Consider the following 26284-nt stretch of genomic DNA (forward strand, 5'->3'; position numbering starts at 1 on the left):
AAATCTCAGCCTTTTGTCGCTTCGACATTTACCTTTTCCTTTGTGAACTAGCTTATTTACCCTCGTCCGTTCACGAAAACGCGAGAACCCTTGCTCATTTAACACTACATCCGGGCACCGATGCAGCGGCTCTTGCTTTGACACCGTACTCGAGCCATACGGCGCGTTACTTCCGGGTAATGACCTAGCTTTAGCGCAATAATGTCTTTGATTCATGTCATGGGGGGTTCGGCTATATTTTTACGTTGGTTGCCGAAGACCTAACACAACCCTCCTCCTTTATCCGGGCTTGGGACCGGCTATGTACCGCAAGTGTAACATAGGCGGAGTTAGATAAAAAATAAATACTTTTTTTAAAAATCAATCCAAATTCACCTTTAATAAAATAGACAAAAGAGGTCTATTTAATTTTTATATAAATGTAAATGTAATTATATAAAATAATTATCAAATACATTAATTTTTTGTTACACAATAATAAAACTTTCGGGTTGGACCAACCTTTTATTGTTGTATTCCTAATTGAATAGACTTGCCATCTTTGTTTACGATAATCTTTGTTGAATATAATTACAAAAGAAATAAGAAAATAAACTTTTATTTTTATTGATAATTAATAAGTTAATGATACGTCTCTTCATTTTCACTTAAAAGTCTCTTATTCGAATTTTACTTCTAATTTAGGAAAAAAACTAATAATACAAAAACTTTATTATTAGAAAAAATGCATAGGATGTGCATTATTATTGTTCACACAGAGAAAAGTAACTAAAAAATATCTATAAAAATATCTCCACATGATACTAACATGTTACTCAAATGTTTTGCCATTTCAGTGCAAGACTAGACAGTGCCTTCATAGAGGAACCATTTTCACTAAGTGCAGCAGCAGCAGCATCACTCAACTCTTTAATTCTCTTTCTCATTTCCAACCCTTCTTCATTCTCCTCTATGATCCCCTTCACAACTCTGGCCACTTCTTCTCTTTTGACTATCCCATCTTCATTAGCCTCGGGCCTCACTGCCACTTTAAGCACATCTTTGAGCAACACTGCATTCATTCTCTGCTCTGCAAACAGTGGCCATGCAATCACAGGCACACCATGTGACACACTCTCTAGAGTTGAGTTCCAACCACAATGGCTCAAGAAAGCACCAACGGAACCATGACCAAGAATCTCAATTTGTGGGGCCCATGATGGAATCACCAAGCCTTGTTCTTTGGTTCTCTCCACAAAACCTGATGGTAACAAAAATTTTTCAACAACAGTCCAAATCAATCAGAAGTTATCATATTTTGTATTTATTAATTATCTTAGAATAAATATATAATATTAAATGCATATATTTTTATATAAAGTTGATAATTGATAATCATCACATGATTTAATAAAGTTTTCACCAAATTTAAATAAAGTACCGGATGGTAGATAGTGTAATGGATCTTCCTTTTGTTGACTAAGATATGCAGAACCACCAAAGTTGCTAGGAGCTCTCACAACCCACAAGAACTTGTGTCCACTCAATTCCAATCCAAATGCAATCTCATTGAGTTGTTCTTGAGAAAGTGTTCCACCACTTCCAAAAGAGATATACAACACTGATCTTGGTGGCTGATTATCCAACCATGTTAAACACTCTAACTTGTTTACCTCATTACTTGTCTCACTTTGAATGATTGGTCCAATTGGGTAAACAAAAGGAACATTCTTTTCTCCTTTATTATTATCATGTTCTTGTTGTAGAGCTTTTACTGCATCTGGTTCCAAATCTGTGAAGGTGTTCATAATGACACCATCAACCAATGAGTAGTTCTTTACCACAGCAAGAAATGATTTGTAGACTTCACTTGATCTTTCAAAAAGAACTGGATCAGGAAGATCCTTGACCTGAAATGGAACAGAACAACCAGGAACATGAACAGGATCTGTTAACTCCAACAAGGAGTTCTTAGAGGAATCATCAGCTTCCTGATCAAGTTGTGGAAAATGAAAACAGAATGAAAAGAGTGTTGCTCCACTTGCAAAGAAGAGATAAGTTAAGAGGTTGAATTCACTTGCAAGATCAATAACATCAGTTGAGAACACACTGAACAAGATAGCAACAAGGTGATTGGTGGAACTGAGTGAGGTGAGTTCTTGATGGATGAATGGAAGAGAGTGTTTCACTGTTTCTTTCATCTGAGTTGCAGGATCAGATTTCTCAGTGAGGTCTTCAATGTTGATTTGGGGGAGAATGATGAATGATGAGTTTGGTGGAAGAGAGTTGTTGAGAATGGATTTCATGGAAGAAGAAGGAGCACCAAGTGTTGGAACTATGAACTTCACATGCAAATTTTCTCTTTGAAATGATAGTAATCTCTTTGAGAACTCAACCAGTGGAATCAAATGGCTAAGTCCTGGGGAAGGAACCATAACAATGCAGTGATTTTTCTTCTCCATTGTGTATATAATATGGTGATTAATAATTAATGTGGAACTTGTATGTGAAAATTTAATTTGATGAAGAGAGATTTTATAGTGAGTGAATGAATTAATTGGTGGAAAGAGTGAATGATGTAAGCTCTTGCGTAGATTCAAGACATTATATATTCATCATCAAGATCAGAGCTGAGATAAGATAACATAACATGAGTGGACCCAAGATGACAAATTATGTATGTTCTTTTCTTCATTCCATTAAGTATACAATAATGATTTGCAAATCGGCTAATTTTTTTTAATATGAATGAAAATGATGTGTGATGACTTGGTGTTTTTTTTAAATATGATATTAATTTTTTTTAAATTATTATAAAATAAATTGAACGGTCAAATTTGTTGACTAAAAAAATGAAAATGGAGGCTATACTTGCAATTTTTTTTAATACACAAATAAATTACAGAAATTAGTAGGTCTGATTTTAGGATTTTTTATTTTAATAAATTAAATAAATATTTTATTTATTGAAATAAATAATTTTAAAAATTATTACAAAAATACTTCGGCCTCTCTTATTTCGTTTACATTGTAAACGAGATAATTTTGCATGTATTTTGTTTATAATATAAACGAGATATGTGTATTTTTTTCATATATCATAAAAAATTATCTCGTTTATAGTGTAAACGAGATATATGTATTTGTAAATACAAAAATATATTTTTTAAAAATAATAAAAAATATTAATAATTTAAATTGATCCAAACTCTTAAAATGGAACATTTCAAATAATATGAAAGATATTTGGGCGTGCAATATATGTTTCAATCGCTCCACCTTCTCGTACTAAATATCTGACTAAAAACAGATTCAAGAATGATAATATCTGCCCATGTGTTTTCATAAAAAAATATGTATCTAGATTCATTATAATTGTTGTGTGCGTTGATGTTTTAAATATCATTGGAATCTCTGAAAAGATTCCAACAATTATAAAAGCTCTAAAAGAAGAATTTGAGATGAAAGATTTTGGAAAGACTAAATTTTGTCTTATCCTATACAAATCGAACATACAAAAAATGAGATCTTTATTTATCAAACAACATACATAGAAAAGATCTTGATGAGATTTTATATGATAAATCACATCCATTAAGTACCCCAATGATCGTAAGGTCTTTGGATGTGAAAAATGATCAATTCCGTCCTAAAGAAAAAAACGAAGATATCTTTGATCCTGAAGTATTATATTTCAGTATAATTGGAGCACTAATATATCTTGCTAATAATACACAACTTGACATATCATTTGCCGTGAATTTACTAGTAAGATATAGTTCCTCTCCAACTAGAAAATATTGGAATGGAATCAAATAAATCTTTCGATATCTTCATGGAATAGTTGATATGGATCTGTTTTACCTTTTATCCATATGAATCCAATTTACAATTAATTGGTTATGCAGATGCAGGATATTTGTCTAATCCATACAAAAGAAGATCTCAAGCAAAATATCTATTTACATATAATGATACAACTATATCATAGGGGGTGACAAGTAGAGGCCTGCCCCTAATAAATAGTACTATAAACTAAGAGGCCCAACCCAAATAAAATATAATAGTTTTTAATTTTTTAAAATTTCTAAATAATAAACATTACATGTCTACATTCTCTTTCTTTTATGTTCTTATTTTTTTTTACATTGAAACGTTCGGTCTTCTCTTCGAAGCTTAGAGTCATCAGCCATAGCCCATAGTCAGTTCAGTCTTCTCTTGGTCTCTTAGAGGTTTGGAGCCATCAGCCATAGCCAGTTCGGTCTTCTCTTGGAGCACACCCTCACAACCTCACTTCGCTGTCAATTGTCATTTGTCAAAGTCTTCAATCATAGCAAAGGTATTTACTATTCTACTCATTCTACCTTTTTTATATATAATTATATAAAATTATTAATTAACAAATTATATTTTTTACTATAAAATAGTATAATTTTATCTTTTTGTGTTCACATAGATTATAGATAAATAGCTTATTTATTTTTAAGATTTATTCTCTCTTTTTTTTAGTGAAATTGATAGTGATTTAGTAAAAAAATATTGTTATTGATGTTTAATTAATAAAAAAATATTTAGACTTTATTTATTCATGTGAGTATATAATTATTTAATTTTTTTTCAGGTAAAAGAAAACTAGAACATTTTATGATGAGAAAGCAAAATAAAATTGATGTAATTTTTAAGAGAAAAGTTACTGGTGATGTTGGAGTTCAAACAAGTCAACCCTCTAATCTTGTTTTACAAAAAGTTCAAGTAAGTGAACTCTGTAATCTTACTCAAAATACACATCAACATAAAGGCAAAGTTTCAAGATTAGAAAGAGATGTTGATATCTCTTTATTAGAAAGGGATCAGGAAAACAACGTCCAATTTGGCAGTATAATGTCAATGAACGTGATAAAATTTATAGAGCATACATAATAGTTGGACCAATCCAACCAACAAATATTAGCTATCCAACTTTTGGTAATAACAATCACTGTCAATATTTTCAATCTTTTTGGTTTAAGAAATTTTCAAGTTGGTTAGAATATTCACCAGAAAAAGATGCTGCTTATTGTTTGCCTTGCTACTTATTTGGTAAACATTATGGTGCTCGCAATGATGGAAAAAATACATTTTCAGAGTTAGGATTTAGTAATTAGAAGAAAGTAAACAACAGAGTGAATTGTGCATTTGTATGTCACGAGGGTTCTATTTTCTAATTCTTCCATAATTTATGTGTAAAATGTTGTGATAATTTAATGGCTCAATTTAAGCATATAGACAAAGTTCTTGATAGGCACAGTGATGAAACTATTGCAAATAATCGCTTAATGTTGAAGACATCTATTGATGCTATTCGATGGCTTGCATTTTAAGCATGTGCATTTAGAAGCGATGATGAAAGTCCTGGATCTTTGAATAGGAGAAATTTTATTGAGTTGATTAAACTTTTAGATTTTTGTCATCAGAATGTTAATAATGTTGTTCTTGAAAATGCTCCTAAAAATGCTCAATATATATCTCCCGGCGTTCAAAAAGATATATTGCATATCTTTGCTAGAAAAGTGCATGCAACAATTTGAGAATAAATTAGTGATTCTAAATTTTGTATAATTATTGATGAAGCAAGAGATAAGTCAAAGCGAGAACAAATGTTTGTGGTTTTGAGATTTGTAGACAAGTACGATTGTGTTCAAGAAAGATTTTTGATCTTATACGTGTTTCTGATACGTGTTCTTTGACATTGAAAATAGAAATTTCATCAGTTCTTTCTCGTCATAATCTTGATGTTCAAAATCTTAGGGGACAAGGGTATGATGGAGCTAGTAATATGCGTGGTGAATAGAATGGATTGCAAGCTCTATTTTTGAAAGATTGCCCTTTTGCTTATTACATTCATTATCTTGCTCATCGATTACAATTAGCACTTGTTTCGGCAGCCAAAGAAGTTTGCTATGTTCATCAATTCTTTTCAAAACTTACACTAATTGTAAATGTCATGACTCTTTCTCCTAAACGTCATGATTAGTTAAGAATTGTTCAAGCAAATAATATTACAAACTTAATTGCTAATGATAAAATTGTGACAGGTAGTGGATTTAATCAAATTGGTATTTTGTAAAGAGCTGGATGGAGATACTAGATGGAGGTCTCATTTGAATTCTGTGCGTAGCTTGCTATGCATGTTTGATGCTACTTGTGAAGTTCTTAAAAAAAATATGGAAAAAGATAATTTCTCCACTCGTGGTGATGCTAGTGCTACTTGTAACGACCTTTAATTTTAAAAATATAAATATAAATATGTTATCATTTATTTTATAAATTAGAGTTTTTTATTTTTAGAAATTATTTTATTATAAATAATTAAATTAATTTTTATAATTATTTGAGTTCAATCAAAGTTATATCCTTCACTAAATATTTTTTATCCTTAAATTATTATTATTATTGATATTAGTAATTTATATACATTTAACTTTATATATTATTATTATTATTATTATTATTAATCATAAAGCACAAAAACAAAAGGCAACTTCGATTATGCATTACGTTGCGCATATATATATATATATATATATATATATATATATATATATATATATATATATATATATATATATATATATATATATATATATATATATGCGTACATGCATAAGATAATAATAATAATAATAATTAGAATAATATATATATATATATATATATATATATATATATATATAAAAGGCGGCAGCCATCTACCTAACCTATAATATATAGTTATGAGTAATTGAGTATCATTAACCTTATTATATGATTAGCTTTATATATAATAGTATCGTATGAAGGAATAAGTAATATTTACTTTATATATATAGTATCCGAAGGAATGAGTGGGCGAGAAAGAAGAGTAATCGAGAGAGAAGCGTGAGAAAGTAAACCTCCTCTGATTTTGATTTTTTGCGATCTATAATTTCAATAAAAAATTTAATCCGGTAAAAATGTTCGTATTCTCTTTCTCTACACGTTGATATTATTTTTGGTCGATAGAAGTTGACGGTGACGTAATTTTTCTACCTCTTAAATTCGACCAACGGGAGTTTTAGAAGGCACAGACGATTTTAGACGTTTCCTTCTTCGATAACTCAGTTAGAAAGCTTCTCCAGAGTTTCGAATATTTTGATTTCGAACAAAGGTATGGTTTTGGTTTCTCGTAGTTAATGTTTAGTATCACGTGAAAATTTAGGCTGAAAGACCTTAAGATAGGAATGAATTGAATGTATAATTGATGGATAGTGTATATGAAATAAAATGTGTGGTTTAGCTATTGTAACTAATTTGCTGTTGAAGTTGGTTGGTTTTGGAAAAAGATTTAATATTGGTATTTGTTTGATTTTGAAATAATTTGTTACTGAAAATTATTTGAATGACTGAGAGGTGTTTGGTTTGGTAGTTGGGACCCTTTAAGGATGGCAGAAATTCGAGTTTTAGAGGGGATACTGCCAAAATTTGTATAAAAATTAGATTTTTATAAAAATTAGATTTTTTATTTGAAATGTTAATTTAAAAAGAAAAGAGATTATTACGTGGCTTGTGTATTTGAGACTATTTGTTAATTCTAAAGGATTACCATGTGTTCATAACACGCAGCGGAAGAAAAGAAGGTAATCCTAAACAGATCTATTTTGTGCTTAAACTTTATTCCAATAATAAATATATAGTAGATCAGATCTAAATACCTGACTAGTAAAAATCTTTTTCTCCTTTGATGGTACGAAGGCACTATGCGTATCCACACCGAGACCAACCTTTGCTGTCAACTCTTTGACCAACGGACATCTAATCTAAATTGAGAAACATCTTGCAACTCTTTGCATGCCATAAAATTCTTCTCCAAGAATTAGGCTCACATACGTTTATGTGTGTAGAGGTAAAGGAATAAAACTCTTATTATTCTCTCTGTTATATTCCTCTACTCTTTGCATACATATATATAGTATGAGATTTGTTACTGATTTTAAATTTGATTCTCAATTCAAATTTAAATCATATCTTGAAATTCCAAATCTGAATCCTTCAAATTTTATGAATCATATCATAACTCAATTTGAAAATAGAATCAGTTAGGATCTCATCCAAATTTAGAAATAGAATAACTAATTATTCTCAAATCTCATTTAATATTCTCAATTATCATACTATTATTATATTTTTGATGCTAGCAAAAAATATAATAATATTCCATCTGAATTAATATAATTATTTATTTGATCAAATCAAAATAATAATTAAATAATTCTATAGCAAAGATTAGAACACTCGTTAGTGTGTGATCCCATAGGTTCAATACTAAGCGGGTAGTAAATTAGTCATACTAAATTTACTAATCAAGGTTGGCGTCTAGCAACACTCCTCAACGACCCAATAGTATGAAGTAATATATTTTTACTAAGAACCTCAGAAGAACAAAGTATAATTCCTTCCATCTTTCTAGCTCTTGTTTAACCTTTAGAGTATGGTTTAACTGTCAAACTCTAACTTGTTACCGTTATTATAATGAACTGTGAATGACCTAAGAAACTCATTTCTTCATTCATTCAATCTCCTTGGCCAAGGTTTTATTCATCTCATTCATTATAATCATAGAGCTCAAACTCTTTACCGAGAGTTGACGGATTTCTTATTGACTGATCATTAATTCTACAAGTATTTAAATCATACCCAATATCCATTCAACTAGCACCCTAGGGTATTAGGTGTCCGGAATCAAAGTATAATAAATACATTGTTAATTACTATGACAGTCGCAGGTCAAAGGAAACTCTATTACTATGTTCATATTGAGAATATCCTATTGACAATTATGCGGTAATTATAACCATTAGGAATTCTCAGAGTGAGTCAGTTCAATAGTCACATCTCTATATGCACCATCTATATATATAATTTAATAAATGAGATCTATTAATCTTCATCCAATGAGGACCATTATATATATATATATATATATATATATATATATATATATATATATATATATATATATATATATATATATATATATATATATATTGGTCTTTCCGGATTATTAATGTCCTTTTTAATAATCCAATGACCAAGAATAATTTAGATTAAATTATAAAAAGTTTATCTCTCAATATTATGATCACTATCACAATGATAAATCTCTAAATTTAATCAAGAAATTTATTATATTAACATTTTAATATAATAACAATAACAAATTATTTGACACGTGATTGATTGGATTGTGGTCATACTACTTATTCCCAACAATCTCCCACTTGCACGAGAACCAATTATGATAGATTGGATCTTGGGTATACTATTATCACAATAATCTCTCACTTGCACTAGAGCCAATCAATCATATGTATAATTTTTCAATGCACATTTGTGTTTATCAAAACTCTTTTGACCTTAAACACCTTAACTTTTGAGCACATGTGCTTAACCTTTTGCAAGATATGCCTAGTGCATAATAAATATCATGTTTTCTCAAAATATGAAATCTCTCACTACAATAGTGCATAATTTTATTTTAAGGACAATCCTTATTGAACATTATTATAAAAAAAAATCTAAGTAATCATTAGATCTATTTGTATAGAATTGTATCATTATACAAATAGGCTACTTTTTTCGAAAAGTTAGTTTGATGATCAAACCTTTTTATACTTTGAGAAAGTATATCCTCTATTGAGTTGTACTCCCACTCTTTCTTTAAGATGGAATCCCTTTTCTAAAAAAGAGTTTAACCTCTTATCACAGACACTTTGTCATAAGAAGAGTGATAAAAAATAATCTCATTATTTTTTAGGATAACCAATAAATCTCATTTATCGGACCTAATATCAATTCTATTGTTGTGCAATCTCTTAACACATATAAGATATCTCCAAACTCTAATGTTCTTGAGTTTCAGCTTATGCCTTTTCCATATTTCATATGTGTAAATAATTGATTTAATGAGAAATTTGTTAATTTAGCAACATTTCTAAAATGTAGTCTAAATATTTAACAAATAGTGATACTCAACTAAATCAAATTTCATGTTTCTTAAACATGATAGAATATATTGATTACTAGTATTTATGCATGGAGTGAATCTCATTCTCTATTCAATAGAATATCAATTAGATAATTATTAGAGATTTTACTTTAAGCTCTTATAATAAAAATACTCAATATCTTTATTATTGGTCAAACCAACCCTTAAGAGCAATTTTAATTGGCATCCTTAATACTTATATTGAGTTTTTCTAAAATGATTACAAATCTTAATTCTATTAAGGCCAATTATAAATTGTTTGTAACAAAATAAATCTCCAAAAATGCTTACAAGAACAATTCTTGCAAAAACCATTTGCCTAATGATATTTCAACTTCTAAAGTTGTTTAATTTAAAATATATTACCCAATACTCCAACTAGTTTAAATAAAATATTTGATAATCATATTATCTTATTTGGGGTATCATACATCTTCTCAAGATGTTCAATAATAAATAGTAGGGAGATACCTTTAAAATTAGAACTTATGGCTATTACAAATATTTCAAAAGTTCTTACCATTTCAAAAACAATTTTATTGGAGGATATTATTTTAATAGAATTATCATATCCATGATAACCCTTTCCTACATGAGAATAATTCTCAAATGTCAATATATTACTTTCAAGTATGTCACACAAAAATGAGCATATTTAAAAATTTTAAATATGAAAGTAAATCAAGAAATCTATATTTCTGACAAAATTATTTAGAATCACGAATGAGTATCTTAGTTGGCAAGTTATTACTCATCCCTATTCCAAATAAACATGATTAAATTGTATCTCATACAATTATAATCCCAAATAATTATCTAGTTGTCAAACAATTATTTAATTGAATTATATTATATACCCCTAGGTTGTCTAGGTTTAAGTATAAAATTAATTCTCCTTATACATCATCATATACATAAATAAATTCTATCTTTGAGTACAATTCTCCTGGTTGTCAGGTCGTTCCTTGTAAACAAGAGATACATTTATTTTTTTTAGCAATATCCTAACTTTTAGGATTTATCTGTATTATTAGAGAATTTTTCATCAGTACTCATAGATTAAATTCTATACTCTCAGGTTATCTAGGCAAAATATAAAATTAAATCCCTAATACATCAAATGTATATACTGATTATTATATTAAAAATAAAACTCCTAGTTGTCAGGCTGCTCTTTATCATCAAGAACATTAGAAAAACTAATTTCTAAAATTATAGTGTTCAAAACACATCAATCAAATCAAAATTTAATTTTTCATGTACTAACGTTTAGCCTTAAAAAATTATCAAATCAAATTTGACCTTTATATATACACTTATATATATAAGAAACGAACAAAAGATATTTTGCATCTTATTCCTTTCATTGTGATCAAAATCACAATAAAATTTAATAAATAAATAAAATCAAACAAAATATTTGATTATAAACATAACTTTTATATTAAAAAATATAATTTAATCACAATTAAATAATTAAAATAAATTAACTATTAATTTATTAAAAAACCATCTCGATAGAAATAAATACATCACATGCTTAAAAACAATTTGAATTAATTCTATTAATTCACAAACTTTAAGAAAATAGGAATAAAAATTTAAACACAAAAAACCAAAGCTCTGATACCACTGAAGGATTACCATGTGTTCATAACACGCAGCGGAAGAAAAGAAGGTAATCCTAAAAAGATCTATTTTGTGCTTAAACTTTATTCCAATAATAAATATATAGTAGATCAGATCTAAATACCTGACTAGTAAAAATCTTTTTCTCCTTCGATGGTACGAAGGCGCTATGCGTATCCACACCGAGACCAATCTTTGCTGTCAACTCTTTGACCAACGGACATCTGATCTAAATTGAGAAACCTCTTGCAACTCTTTACACGCCATAAAATTCTTCTCCAAGAATTAGGCTCACATACGTTTATGTGTGTAGAGGTAAAGGAATAAAACTCTTGTTATTCTCTCTGTTATATTCCTCTACTCTTTGCATACATATATATAGTATGAGATTTGTTACTGATTTTAAATTTGATTCTCAATTCAAATTTAAATCATATCTTGAAATTCCAAATCTGAATCCTTCAAATTTTATGAATCATATCATAACTCAATTTGAAAACGGAATCAGTTAGGATCTCATTCAAATTTAGAAATAGAATAACTAATTATTCTCAAATCTCATTTAATATTCTCAATTATCATACTATTATTATATTTTTGGTGCTAGCAAAAAATATAATAATATTCCATCTGAATTAATATAATTATTTATTTGATCAAATCAAAATAATAATTAAATAATTCTATAGCAAAGATTAGAACACTCGTTAGTGTGTGATCCCATAGGTTTAATACTAAGTGGGTAGTAAATTAGTCATACTAAATTTACTAATCAAGGTTGGCGTCTAGCAACACTCCTCAACGACTCGATTGTATGAAGTAATATATTTTTACTAAAAACCTCAGAAGAACAAAGTATAATTCCTTCCATCTTTCTAGCTCTTGTTTAACCTTTAGAGTATGGTTTAACTGTCAAACTCTAACTTGTTACCATTATTATAATGAACTGTGAATGACCTAATAAACTCATTTCTTTATTCATTCAATCCCTTTGGCCAAGGTTTTATTCATCTCATTCATTATAATCATAGAGCTCAAACTCTTTACCGAGAGTTGACGGATTCCTTATTGACTAATCATTAATTCTACAAGTATTTAAATCATACCCAATATCCATTCAACTAGCACCCTAGGTATTAGGTGTCTGGAATCAAAGTATAATAAATACATTGTTAATTACTATGACAGTCGCAGGTCAAAGAAAACTCTATTACTATGTTCATCTTGAGAATATCCTATTGACAATTATGTGGTAATTATAACCATTAGAAATTCTCAGAGTGAGTCAGTTCAATAGTCACATCTCTATATGCACCATCTATATATATAATTTAATAAATGAGATCTATTAATTTTCATCCAATGAGGACCATTATATATATATTGGTCTTTCTGGATAATTAATGTCCTTTTTAATAATCCTATGACCAAGAACAATTTAGATTAAATTATAAAAGGTTTATCTCTCAATATTATGATCACTATCACAATGATAAATCTCTAAATTTAATCAAGGACTTTATTATATTAACATTTTAATATAATAACAATAACAAATTATTTGACACGTGATTGATTGGATTGTGGTCATACTACTTATTTCCAACAAATTCCACCAGTATCTCGGAAGATTTGAGGAGTCAGAAAGTGAAGTGTTAAGTTAAAGTTAGATTTAGAACTTTAATACCTTAGATAACTTACCTAATTTCTGGTTTAGTTGAGTCCTTAAGCTGAAATCTGAGTGTCGAAGTTTTAGGAATGCCTCTGGCTCTTCTAGGACCTTTTATATTAACTATGCGGGCATCTTTACCATGCTGAGAACATCTGGTTCTCACCCCATACTATGTTATTGTTTTTCAGATGCAGGTTAAGAGGCACCTCGTTGAGCGTCTGGAGACCCTCCTTACAAGTGAAGAACTATTTTTTGGACTGTCATATTTTGTTTTAGGCTATATATATATATATATATATATATATATATATATCTCCGCATGTACATTTTATGTTTTGTCCCTCCTAGAGATTGACATGGAGATACAGCTGTTTATTTTGTAGTTTGAGTTATATTTTGGGTTGTATATAAATATATATAATTATATACTCTGGCCAGCCTCAGCTTTGCAGGTCGAGTCTGGAGCTTGCTATCTGAGGTTTGGAACTCTGATATATACATATGTTTTTAGTTTTCTTTTTATCTTACTTATCTGTTTTACGAATATCCATGCGAGTGTGACATGATTTTCTGTTTATCGTTTTTGTTAGCTTATTCTTCAAGACTCCTAAATATGATTTCATCCACTATATTTATATACATATCTTTTTCTTTTAGAGGTCATAATACCTTGTCACCTCTGCTTTACGACTTAATCGTAAGACTCTGTGTGATAGGACGTTACACTGCGTATGATGCTATTATGTCATTTAAATTTGTCTTTGTTTTGCATTTGATAAGAAATATTTTGAAAGCTAATCATAATCTTTATCAAGCTTTGCAACGAAAAAATCAAGACATATTGAATGCTTTAACTCTAGTTTCTACTACCAAGACTTTAATTCAAAGAATGAGAGAATCAAGTTGGGAGGCTTTCATAAAAGAAGTTATATTATTTTGTGAGAAACATGAAGTTGAAGTTCCTAATATGAATGCATTGCATATTCCTAGAAGAGGTCGAACTCGCAAAATTGTTGACCAAATTTCAGTGGAGCATCACTACTGTGTTAATTTATTTCTGGCTGTAATTGATACACAATTGCAAGAGTTTAATGGAAGATTCAATAATAATATGATAGAATTGCTTAATTTAAATTCAACTTTAGATCCCAGAGATAATTATAAGTTCTTCAGTGTCAACAAAGTATGTGAATTAGTAGGACGGTTTTATCCAGGTGACTTCAGTGACCAAGAAAAATTTCACATTAGAATAGAAGCTTTATGAACTTGATGTTCCTAATCATGTTGAGTTAATTAATTTGTGCACAATTTCGGAGTTATGTCAAGGATTAATGATGACAGAAAAGTCTTTAACATATCCTTTGATTGATCGTTTGATTTGCTTGATATTAACTTTTCCTGTTTCAACTGTTACAACTGAGAGATCTTTTTCAGCTATGAATATTGTGAAGAATAGACTCAAAAACAAAATGGAAGATGAATTTCTTGCTAATTGTCTTTTGATTTACATTGAAAAGAAGATTGTTGAAAGATTTGACATAGATTCTATTATCGATGAATTTTATGATATGAAGAATCGACGTGTACCACTTCGTTACTAAAAAGTACACATATTTTTTTGTACTTTAAATATATACTCTCTATCGGTATATTTTTGTAATGCATCTTACATTATAATTTATTTGCATATTTTTTTAATTTTATATATGTTATTGGCTCCCATGATAACATTTTTGGATCCGTCCTTGATAGCATCAACATTCTCTAATTATACTGAAATACTAGCGATATATGAAACAAATCGTGAGTATTTTTGCCTCAAGAATTTAATTCAATATATTCTATCATCATGTGGACTAACTGATAGAAAAATAGCTCAGATTGTTCTATTTGAAGATAATATAGCATACATTGCTAAATTTAAGGGTGGATAATCAAAGGTGATAGAATAATTGATAGCTCCAAATTCTTCTTTACTCATGACCTTCAAAATCAACGAAGAACAATTGATGTCCAACAAACTGCTCAAGCGATAATTTGGCAGATTTATTTACAAAGTCACTTCCAAAATTCTCATTTGAAAGATTGGTACATCAAATTGGGATGCACCGATTTTGAGATATTAAATAATAATGGTGACAAGAGGAGAAGACTGTACTCTTTTTTTCATGGTAAGATTTTTCTCCATATTAAATTTTTTCTTAACAAGATTTTTAATGTGACAGTGTTCATCACAAAGGATATTATACTCTTTTTTTTCACTAAAATTTTTTCTATTGAAAATTTTTAATAAGATTTTAACGAGATATAATCTTAAATGGTCATCTAAAAAAAGTGTTGTAATAAAGATGATGTGGATACCCATTAATATTTAAGCGGCTCAGATTCTCGATGAAAAAAAAATTCAAATTCTCATTAATAAAATTTGAAAATAAAAAATTTGATGCCTATATAAATAGTTGGTTAAGCCTCTAACAATAAATATAGCAATAATATAAACATTTATTTTCCTCTCTTTATATACTACAATATAGAGTATATATATATATATATATGAATCATCTTTATTATATTAAGATATTAATATCTCTAAATTATCAATACTAAAATATTTTATTTATATATTTTTATTTTATATTTATTTTTTTATTTTTATTTAATTATTTTAGAAGAAATATTTTTTTCGTGGAATATGATCAAAAAAGTTAAAGCAAGAAGAATTTTTAATTTATTTAATCGTAATTTACAAAAAACAAAAGGTTAATTCGGTGTCCATGATCCTCCGCATCTCTAACACCCTTTTCTTCTGATGAGGAGCTACTTTGTTTCTATATGTGAATACACATCAACTTTTGTTTTTTAATGCCATTTGTGATCAAATATTGAACAATAATTAGCAACTTAATCATAAACTAAGAAGCTATCCCGCTATAATTAACATGTGTCATGTGTAATATGAACTATCAAACATTTCTATACCCACACGTTCAGGTTAATCACTTCAAACTTTACATCGATAAATTATACCATAATTCTTCTAACATAAAAATTAATTTTCGATATTAAAAGGGTAGAAAATGAAAATAATAACTTTTAAATTTAGACATATTAAGTAGAATTAGAAAATTTAAGAAAATGTTAATTTAAAATATAAATAAGTTACAATCCTCATCGTACAATAGAATGTTTACAAATTTAATCTAGTGGAAAAAATATTATCCATGAAAGAAAAGTCAATGATTACCATAATAACTTTTTTGTTTTTAATAATAACAAAATGAATTTGTCCATTTACATGAAGAAAATAATAAATCCAAAAACAAAATCCAAAATCCAATATTTAGAAATTCATATGAAAGAGAACAAATCGTCAAATCCCCTGACTCAAATAAGGACGGATGCAATTATGCAAATAATAGCTTGATAAAGACACTATGGCCCACTTTCTAGTTTCTCTCTCATCTAGTCATCTACTAGTCACATAAAAAAAATCTGCATTATATTCTCTCAGTAAATTTGCTACGTACCATAATCTGACCCATGTTGTGGAAGAAAAAAAAAAGATAAGATAACCTTTCGGCTCATCAATCAATAAATTATAATTTAAATAACATAATTTTTTTATATTTATTTAAAAAATTATAAATTTAAATTTTTTATTTTTAGTTAAAACAAAAAACAACCTTTCACGTTTTACTTAAGCATTTTTTTCTCATTATATCTCGTAATTCATTAGACTAAAAACTAAGAGTATATAAATATGCTTTAAAAAATTTTGTATCGAATTTTTTTAAAAAAAAGTTTATTATGCTGAGATTTTAAATTTTATAAAAATAAAATATATAAATTTTATAAAAATAAAATATATAAATTTTTATTTTAGTCAGATATATTATTTTATTTAAACAAATAAATTTTAAAATATTTAAAAAAATCTATGTATCCTATATTTATATCGGTGTTATAGTAGTTGATATCACTTTTTTTTTAGAATAATTTTGATACTTCTAAAATATTGTGTCCCCATTGTCATGTCATGTATCCTATATTTATATCGGTGGTATAGTAGTGTTTCAAAAATTTAACTGAATATATCGTTGAGTATAATCAAACATTAATCACGCACTAAGTCAAATACTTTACCACCAGCAGCATCAACAATAAGCCAATAATGATACACTTGTATTCCTTATAGTAGCTTTTTCACAGCCCATTATATCATTAAGAGAAGGTTTATGTTCAGCAATTTTATTAAAATACAATATTTAACAAGTAAAAGAAAATAAATAATATTATATTATTAAATATAATTTTATATCATTAAAAATATTAATAATAATTAATTGACTGTTACAAATTACAAAATTTGTTGACTCTTAATACTTCTCTATTATTAAAAGTACCATGCATGCCAGCAAGGCTTAATAAGATCATGATCCTATATATAATAAGACCAAAAATTGCAGAATTAAGCGTTATAAAGCTGTCATTTATTTCGGTAAAAATAAATAAATAAATAAATAATTCACTACTTACATGAAATAAAAATTAAATTCAGATAAAAATAATAAATAAAATTATTAAATAATTTAATATATTTAATTAAATTATTTTTAATTCAATTTTTCACAATAACATAACTTCATTAAAAATTATTAAATAAGTCAACCATTTTAATTAAATTATTGGTGAAAATTCAGGTGAAGTTGACTTCACATGAAGTTGATATCTGAGAACCATTAGATAAAAATTTAATCAAATCAGTCAAATTATCTAACGACTCTTAAATATCAATTTCACGTGAAGTCAACTACTGAATTTCCACCTAAATTATTATCTAAGGATTCTCAATAGTTGAGTTTCCACCTTATTAAAATTGTCACTTAAAAAAAAAATTCAAATGCTACATTTCAATTTCTTTGTAAGAGTAGACAATGCCTTATGAGAGGAACCATTTTGAGTGAGTGCAGCAGCAGCAGCATCACTCAACTCTTTGATTCTCTTTCTCATTTCCAAACCTTCTTTATTTTCCTCCATCATTCTCTTTATAACTCTTGCAATTTCTTCTCTTTTCACTATCCCATCTTCATCATTATCAACAACCTTCTCTGGCATGAGTGCCACTTTAAGCACATCTTTGAGCAACACTGCATTCATTCTCTGCTCAGCAAACAATGGCCATGCAATCATGGGAACACCATGGACAATGCTCTCAAGCGTTGAGTTCCAACCACAATGACTCAAGAACCCACCGGTGGATCCATGACCAAGGATCTCAACTTGTGGGGCCCACGATGGAACCACTAGGCCTTGTTCTTTGGTTCTATCCACAAAACCTGATGGTAAATAGCGTAAAGGATCCTCCTTTTGTTGATTAAGATATGCAGAACCACCGAAGTTGCTAGGATTTCTCACAACCCACAAGAACTTGTGTCCACTCAGTTCCAATCCAAATGCAATCTCATTGAGTTGCTCTTGAGAAAGTGTTCCACCACTTCCAAAAGATATATACAACACTGATCTTGGTGGTTGATTATCCAACCATCTTAAACACACTAACCTGTTTACCTGTATTAGAATTCATCATAAACTCTGAATATTCAGATACCTTAAATACAAAATGCACTTAAATAACAGAGATAAATATACTTAAATATTAAAGATAAACTATACTTTTTATCTCTTAATATTTGAAAAATTTTAAAAATATCTACGTTTAATTTACTTCAATTTTATTCCTTATATTTTAAATATATTTTCATTATACCTTTAAGAATTAATATTATTAATGGATATATTAGTGTAACAAATAACAATCCTCGATAACATATTAGCATCTGAATTTTTTCTACTTTTTGACAGAGTGATATGTCACTATAAGATTGTTGTATCTGACATATTGTCCAATTAAAAGTATAATTAAAACATATTTAAAATATTGAATATAAAATTAAAACAAATTAAGTTTTAAAAAAATTCTATGAACCTGATTGCTGGTGGCACTCTGAATGATTGGTCCAATAGGGTAAACAAAAGGGCTATTAGTATTTTCTCTATTGTTGGCTTGATCTTCTATGGCTCTTATTAAATCAGCTTCTAAATCTGTGAAAGTGTTGACTAAAACACCATCAACCAGTGAGTACTTTCTGCAAACACCAAGAAATGATTTGTAGGCTTGGGTTGATCTTTGAGAGAGAGCTGGTTGTGGAAAATCATGGACCTGAAACGGCACAGGACAACCTGGAACATGAACAGTAGTTTTTTCTGTTAACTGGTGGTGGAACAACAAGGACTCTTCTTGTTCATGTTCATGTTGTTGTTGTTGATCATCAAGGTGTGGAAGATGAAGACAGAATGATAGAAATAAAGCTCCAGAGGCAAAGAAAACATAGGACAAGAGATTGAATTCCTTGGCAAGATCAAGAACATCGGTTGAGAAGAGGCTGAAGAGAATTGCAAGGATGTTGTGATTGGTGGAAGTGATGAGTGATGTTAGTTCTTGATGGAGGAAAGGAAGAGAATGTTTCACTGTTAGTTGCATCTGAGTTGCAGGTTGAGGATTCTCATCAGTGATGATGAGGTCTTCAACGTTGACTTGGGGAAGAAGAGTGAAGGTTATGTTTGGTGGGAGAGAGTTTTTGTTGAGGATGGAGTTCATGGAAGAAGAAGGAGGACCAAGTGTTGGAATTATCAACTTCACATGCAACTCATCATCTTCATGAGTAAGAATCTTTGCAAACTCAACAAGTGGAATCAAATGGCTCAGACCAGGGGAAAGAACCATCACTATGCATGGATTTTTCTTTTCCATAATTGTCTGATGATGCTCAAGAGTGATGAGTCAAGATGGTTTTGTAATATGTGACGCTGAATGAGTCCGCACATCGAATGTTTTAGGAATATGTATCACATTTGGTATTTTAAAAAAAAATTATTTATATATTAAAATTAGACACTAAAATCAATTATCAATATATATGTATAATTTAATTTATTTTCAATATATATTTATATTTTAAAATATATTTTATATTAGTGGCTAATTTTAATATACACGTATCATAATTATATTTTTAAAGAGCTAAATAATTTAGAATTAAAAATTTGTATTAAAATTAATAAATAAAATAAAATTAGTGATATCTTAAAAAATAGTATCATTTTTATAGAGAATTAATAAAATTTTATTATTTGTATAATAATTTTGATAGAATAATTAAAAATAATATAAAATTATTCTAATTAAATTAAAATAAAATATTATAATGACAAATTTTATTTTTAATTTTAAAATATTATTAGTATTCATGGTATATAATTTCATAAATATTAATGTATTATTTTATAAATCCAAAATAAACTTAAAGTTAAAACAAACATTAAATATTTTCTTAATTTACATTAAAAATTGTAACATAAGTTTTGTACGCTACATTGATTATTATTGATAGGAGAGGGCCCCTTAATTTAATTCGTTTTACTCTATAATGTTTGACTATCCTTTTCCTATCCGAATTAAAATGTTTGTTTTTGCTATTTTTGGAATTAATATCTGGTTATTAAAAATACTTTTTTTTCATGAAATTTTATAATAAAATAAAATAAAATATTATTTAGTTAATACGTGTTTTAGAAATGTATGTTAAAATTATTTATTTAAATTCTTTTATAAAAAATATATCAAAATTTAAGTATTTAATATATATACTTATTTTGTATTTATTAAAAAAATTATAAAATATATTAATAATAATTTTAATATATATTCTTAAAATATATATTAGCTAATAAATCTAAACATTAATTTGAAATATTTTCAATTCTAAATATGATACAGTCATTAAAAAAAATCAATAATAGAAGATATATAATAAATAAATCAATCAACATATACAGCATTGAGTGATTGGTGTAATCTCTTTTCAATTCCAAATAATACGCATTTGATCTTAGCCAAAAGGCCAATTAAGGTGTTCCATATAATATACTTAAGGTGATTGTATCAATCAACTTCTCTGACTGACGGTAAATAGTTTGAAATGTACGTTTTTATCTTTAGCCTTATAAGCAAAAGCGACTGATGACCACTCTTCTGTATAGAGAAAATTAACCCTACTTTATGTACTTTCTGTCTCTTCAATTTAACATTATAATATATATATCTCGTTATCCTCGTGACAACCTGATTTTTGGTGACAAAAATAAACTAAATAAAAAAAATAAAATAAAAAAATTGGTTAAATAGAGGAATTACTCTTAAATTCTTTTTAAGATGAAAGAAATTCTACATACAAAAATTATAACTTCATCATTATTTTTGTTATAGTATCTCGTGGCAACCTATTTAAGATTTAATAATTACGCTAAGAGTAATATTAAAAAAGTTAATTGTTTAATTAATATTAGTCCATTTAAAAAAAATAATGTTAAAAAATTATTTTTTTATTAACATTATTAGTTAATTGTTTTAAAATTATTTTTTTTATTTTAAATTTTAACTTTTAAATTATAAATTTTTTATTTTAAATCAGTAAATATTTAATTATAAATATAAATTTTAAAGGTGAATGTTACGGTGTTTAAGACATGGTGCCTAACTTACTAAAAAAAGGCAAAGAAATAATATTTAATAAACTTTAAATATTTTATTCTTACTTTATATATTTTATTTTTTACTTATAAAAGTAAGTTAGGCAATTTAAACTACAATGAAATGAAAGGCACCATAGAATCCACCAATTTTAAAATCGATTAATATTTAATATTGACTAATAAGCATAGTTAGCAAAATTGGACCGGACCGTCCGGTTCGACTGAAAAACCGATAAACCAAACCTCACCGGAAAATTGGTGAACCAGACCTCACCGGTCCGATCCAAACTTTCAACCGTTTAAGGTAGAGAACCGGAACGAACCGGTCAAACCCGTACTAACCGGCAAAAACCGGTGGGCATCGGTTCAACCGAACCGCTCGGTCGAATTGAAGGAGAACCTACGACGCACCAGCGTTCCGCAATTCCACCGTGCTCCATATGCTCTTGCGTTGCCAAGTGTCATGCTTTGATTTTGAAAAAATCCAAAATGTGATGGCTGGGGTTCGAACCCTTACATAAAGGTAAAAAAGAAGCTACCAAGACCACCAGGCTGCAATGTTTCTTTTTAATGGAAGTACAAATTATAATACATATAGGATGTTTTAGTTTACTTATATTCAATTTATTTTAATTTTAATGTCACTCATTTTTAAATCATTTATCTTTTATTTAACTATAATTTTATATTTAATACAAATTAAAAAGATAAATAAAAAATTTTTATTAATCACAATTTATTTATTTTTTCATGATTATACGATATTTATTAATATTATTTTTTCAACAAATATTTATAGTATATAAAAATAGGTAAAGACTCATCGGTTGAATCAGTAATCTAATAATCCAGTAGTTTGACCGATTTGATCACCGATTCGGTTTTGATAACTATGCTAATAGGAATTAAAAGAAGAAAGAAATAGAGATAAAGAATTATTGTATCATTCTTCACCGGAAAATTACAAAGAATAGTAGTTCCTATATTACATAAAGTCTATGTGTATGTAAAATGGATAAAATAAAAGAATCTTTACACAATCACTATAGTGATCTAATTAGCTGTTTTGAGTCACCATAACAACTTTATTTTTATAAGGAGTGCAAATATGCTGAAATGTAACCGAATGAAAGAGTGATGTGAAGGAGAATTTTCTGTGATTGGTTGGGCTTAACGTATAGCATGTTTTGATGTTTCCTTCTTGTTATTGTGGGATAATGTGGAATGGAGGTTTAATACGTCTCCGTAAGTTAAAGGATAAAAGATATCTGAAATACCATTAAAAATATTGAGATGAAAAAGTTGAAGAGGTAATGTCTTGGTGAAAATGTCGGTGAATTATTTGAAAGATGAAACAAGGAGAAATTATATCATTTTAATTTAAGTATTTTGTTTGATCAAATGACAATAACCTCTAGTATTTAGCCTCAACGGAAAAACACGTAATGGTATTCTTGATTTTCCAAAAAACTAAAGAGTTGTTCAAAAAACATAATAATTAGTCAAAGATTTTCATATGTTAGAATATTCTGCTAATTAAAATCAATAAAATAAAAAGGTTGAAGGTTATAATTTATAAAAAAAAATTAGGATTGTTTTTCAAGTATCTCAATATGAGAATAAATTTTTTAATTTTTTTTAATTATTTAATAAAGTGTGATCTCTCACATTATATTCTTTACATAAAATTAAGAAAAAACATATAAGAAGAGAACATATCAAATGATAAAAAGTTATATTTTATCAAACAATAAATCGAGAGGATTCACTCCTCCTCAATACTTGCTTAGTGGCTTAGAAATAGAATTGAGTGAGAATTACCATAAATTGACTCAATTATTATATGACATACATAATATTGGATCGAATGATGGTAAAATAAATGAGACGACCAATCAAATAATGATAAGTAAAAATATTTGAGAGGGGAGAATTATTATCTTGATATATTTTTGTGGTACTATCCATAAAAACAGAAACCAATTTAGCATCTCATAAATTACCATCTTCAAAAAGATCCAAATAAAATTTTCTGTGATAGTGAAATCTCCTTAGTTGATTGAACAATTTCAATGTCAAAAAAAATATTTTAAAGGACCTAAGACTTTAATTCTAAAATACTAGTGCAAAATAGATTTAGTGGTAGCAAGATCAAAAATTAAATTTTATGTGAAAATTATATCATGAACATAAACTGAAAGAAGACTCCAACATTATTAAATTTGACAAATAAACTATAATCTGGTATTGTCAGTTGATATCATGAGAAATTAAGAGTGTATAAAATTTTTTATACCACATACAATTAGGAGTGATATCAACAATTTGCAGCATTGGTTTGGACGAGTGGATGCAATTTCAAGAGGTAAAGACATGTAAACAATTTAAACATAGAGATCCCATAAGCAAGTACCATTCTGAAAGTTACATGTTTGACGACATGAGAAAAAGTTTCTAAGAAATTAACACCTTAATTTCTGTAAATTCTTTAGTTACAAGACGTGCTTTGTACCGATCAATGAAATTTTTTGGCTTATGTTCGATCTGATACACCCATTTACAGTCAAATATTGTTCAACTCAAGGATATCCAACTCATATTTCATGTCACTGCATCAATTTAAATGAATATTAGCGTTCTTAATAGCTTAGGCCAGAATGTAGAGACAATAAATTGATGACGAAAGGTGAAAGGAAAGAAAAAGACATAACAGTGCTTAAAGGAAAATGGCACTTGAAGGAAGAAGGATTTACATAAGTGAGAGAGAAATTACACAAATAATCTGAAAGGTAAGGAGGTGGTTGGTGGTGTCGCTGTGACTGCCAGTGGTGGTGATTGGGATGGTGACGAATGACAGGATGGTGATGTTCACAAGAGGGAGGAGGAGATGTGGTGTCTTGTTGCAAAATAGAAGTAGTGCTTGGGAATGCATTTGTGTTTATGGGTGAAAATTTGGATGAAGATATTAGTGAGGTAGAAGAAGGAGAGAGAAGTGTGTGGCGTGTTTATGGAGGAGAGGGTGGAGGATGTGTTGAATCAAAAGGTATGAGTTGTTTTAGTCTAATTGGAAGTCTAATCGGGTTAATGTGAAGAGTGGTCGTTTTAGATTGTTGTAAAGGGGATGTTCCTATAGAGATGTGTAAAACATTTTTTTGTAAAGACATTTACGTGTCATATTATTATTAGACATATTAATGAACCGGTTATTTTTGAATTTCTTAACAAATTAGAATAAAATCGATTTTTTTTATAACAATAACAATAAACCAAATTTTTTTCTAGAAATTTAATTGTATTTTTAAATTTTTAGGAATTTAAATATCCGAAAAACAAAAAATAAGGGATATAATTGTCTTTTTTATCAAAAAATTTAAAGATATTCGGTTTAGATGGTATAATTTGATCGGATCAAACTGGGTCTAATAATTATAATACAGACAATTGAGTTTATTATTGTTGCTATAATAAACTGATTTTGTTCTAATTTATTAAAAAATAAATTATTAACCGATTTAATAAAGATATCCAATAATAATATGACATGTGTAAACGTTTTAAAAAATATATTTTTAGTGTCTTTATTAAAGTGGTCTTCTTGTTGCAAAGGGCTAAGAGATGTGATGGATGTGGCCAATTGGAAAATTAATAGGAGAGAAAAAAGTGATTCTATCAATCGGATTTGTTGGATAGGAGGAGTATTCTGTGTATTTTTGTGAACTAATGGAAAAATAGATTCATAAAAAACTATATTTTTGAAAATTTCAATTTCTTTTACCATCTAAAAAAATAATGTAACATTTTAATTCATTTTAAAAATCGATGAAAGTAGGTTTTTTTTTTAGTTTTTGGATCAAATTTTAATTTATTTACTATGAGGGTAGAAACACAACAAAGGCACTCAAAATTTTTAAATTTCATGATAATTTGATGAAGGATGAAATAAAATTTAGAATGGTGTTTAAAAATTAATTGCCAAAGATGGTACCCGATTAAGGAAATAAATGATATGATTGATGGCATAAGACCAAAAAGATAGAGATAAATTGGATTAAAATATTAAAATACAAGCTATATTTAAAATATGTTGGTATTTATGTTCTATCCATTTATTTTGTTGAAATGTTTCAACACAACTACATTAATAAGTGATGCCTTTGGAAGAACAAAAATCATGCAAAAGGATTTCAGGTTCATTATTTAAACGAATATATTTGACTTTAGAATTAAATTGTGTTTTGACCAAAATAATAGAATTTTTTACATCATTTTAAACTTCGTCTTTTGATTTTAATAAAATAATCTAAGTAAAACGATTAAAATCATTAATAGTTAAAAACTATTTATGATTGTAAATAAAATTTTGTCGAAAG

At 27.9% G+C, this 26284-nt stretch overlaps 2 protein-coding genes across 2 annotated transcripts; both read right to left on the minus strand.

The window, feature by feature from the left end:
- Positions 1 to 696: 696 nt before the first annotated feature.
- Positions 697 to 2734, minus strand: LOC112735390 (hydroquinone glucosyltransferase). The gene is made up of 2 exons (XM_025784931.3): positions 1421 to 2734; positions 697 to 1240 (listed from the first exon to the last, which is right to left on the minus strand). Exons 1-2 carry the CDS (start codon positions 2439 to 2441, stop codon positions 816 to 818), a joined length of 1446 nt encoding a protein of 481 aa, XP_025640716.1. The 5' UTR covers positions 2442 to 2734; the 3' UTR covers positions 697 to 815.
- A 15210-nt stretch (positions 2735 to 17944) lies between these two features.
- On the minus strand, positions 17945 to 20235 carry LOC112735397 (hydroquinone glucosyltransferase). The gene is made up of 2 exons (XM_025784939.2): positions 19309 to 20235; positions 17945 to 18890 (listed from the first exon to the last, which is right to left on the minus strand). The coding sequence occupies exons 1-2, from the start codon at positions 20131 to 20133 to the stop codon at positions 18219 to 18221; spliced, it is 1497 nt and encodes a 498-aa protein (XP_025640724.1). The 5' UTR covers positions 20134 to 20235; the 3' UTR covers positions 17945 to 18218.
- Between the last annotated feature and the right edge of the window lie 6049 nt (positions 20236 to 26284).

The sequence above is a fragment of the Arachis hypogaea genome, chromosome 2, assembly GCF_003086295.3.
Source record: "Arachis hypogaea cultivar Tifrunner chromosome 2, arahy.Tifrunner.gnm2.J5K5, whole genome shotgun sequence".
Taxonomy (NCBI): Eukaryota; Viridiplantae; Streptophyta; class Magnoliopsida; order Fabales; family Fabaceae; genus Arachis; species Arachis hypogaea.

What these genes read in the sequence shown, in the direction of transcription:
- LOC112735390 (XM_025784931.3), bottom strand. Translation starts at nt 2,441, where the DNA reads ATGGAGAAGAAAAATCACTGCATTGTTATGGTTCCTTCCCCAGGACTT. An exon ending in ATTACACTATCTACCATCCG is followed by an intron (nt 1,241 to 1,420) that starts GTACTTTATTTA and finishes TGTTACCATCAG; the next exon opens with GTTTTGTGGAGAGAACCAAA.
- LOC112735397 (XM_025784939.2), bottom strand. Translation starts at nt 20,133, where the DNA reads ATGGAAAAGAAAAATCCATGCATAGTGATGGTTCTTTCCCCTGGTCTG. An exon ending in AGAGTGCCACCAGCAATCAG is followed by an intron (nt 18,891 to 19,308) that starts GTTCATAGAATT and finishes ATTCTAATACAG; the next exon opens with GTAAACAGGTTAGTGTGTTT.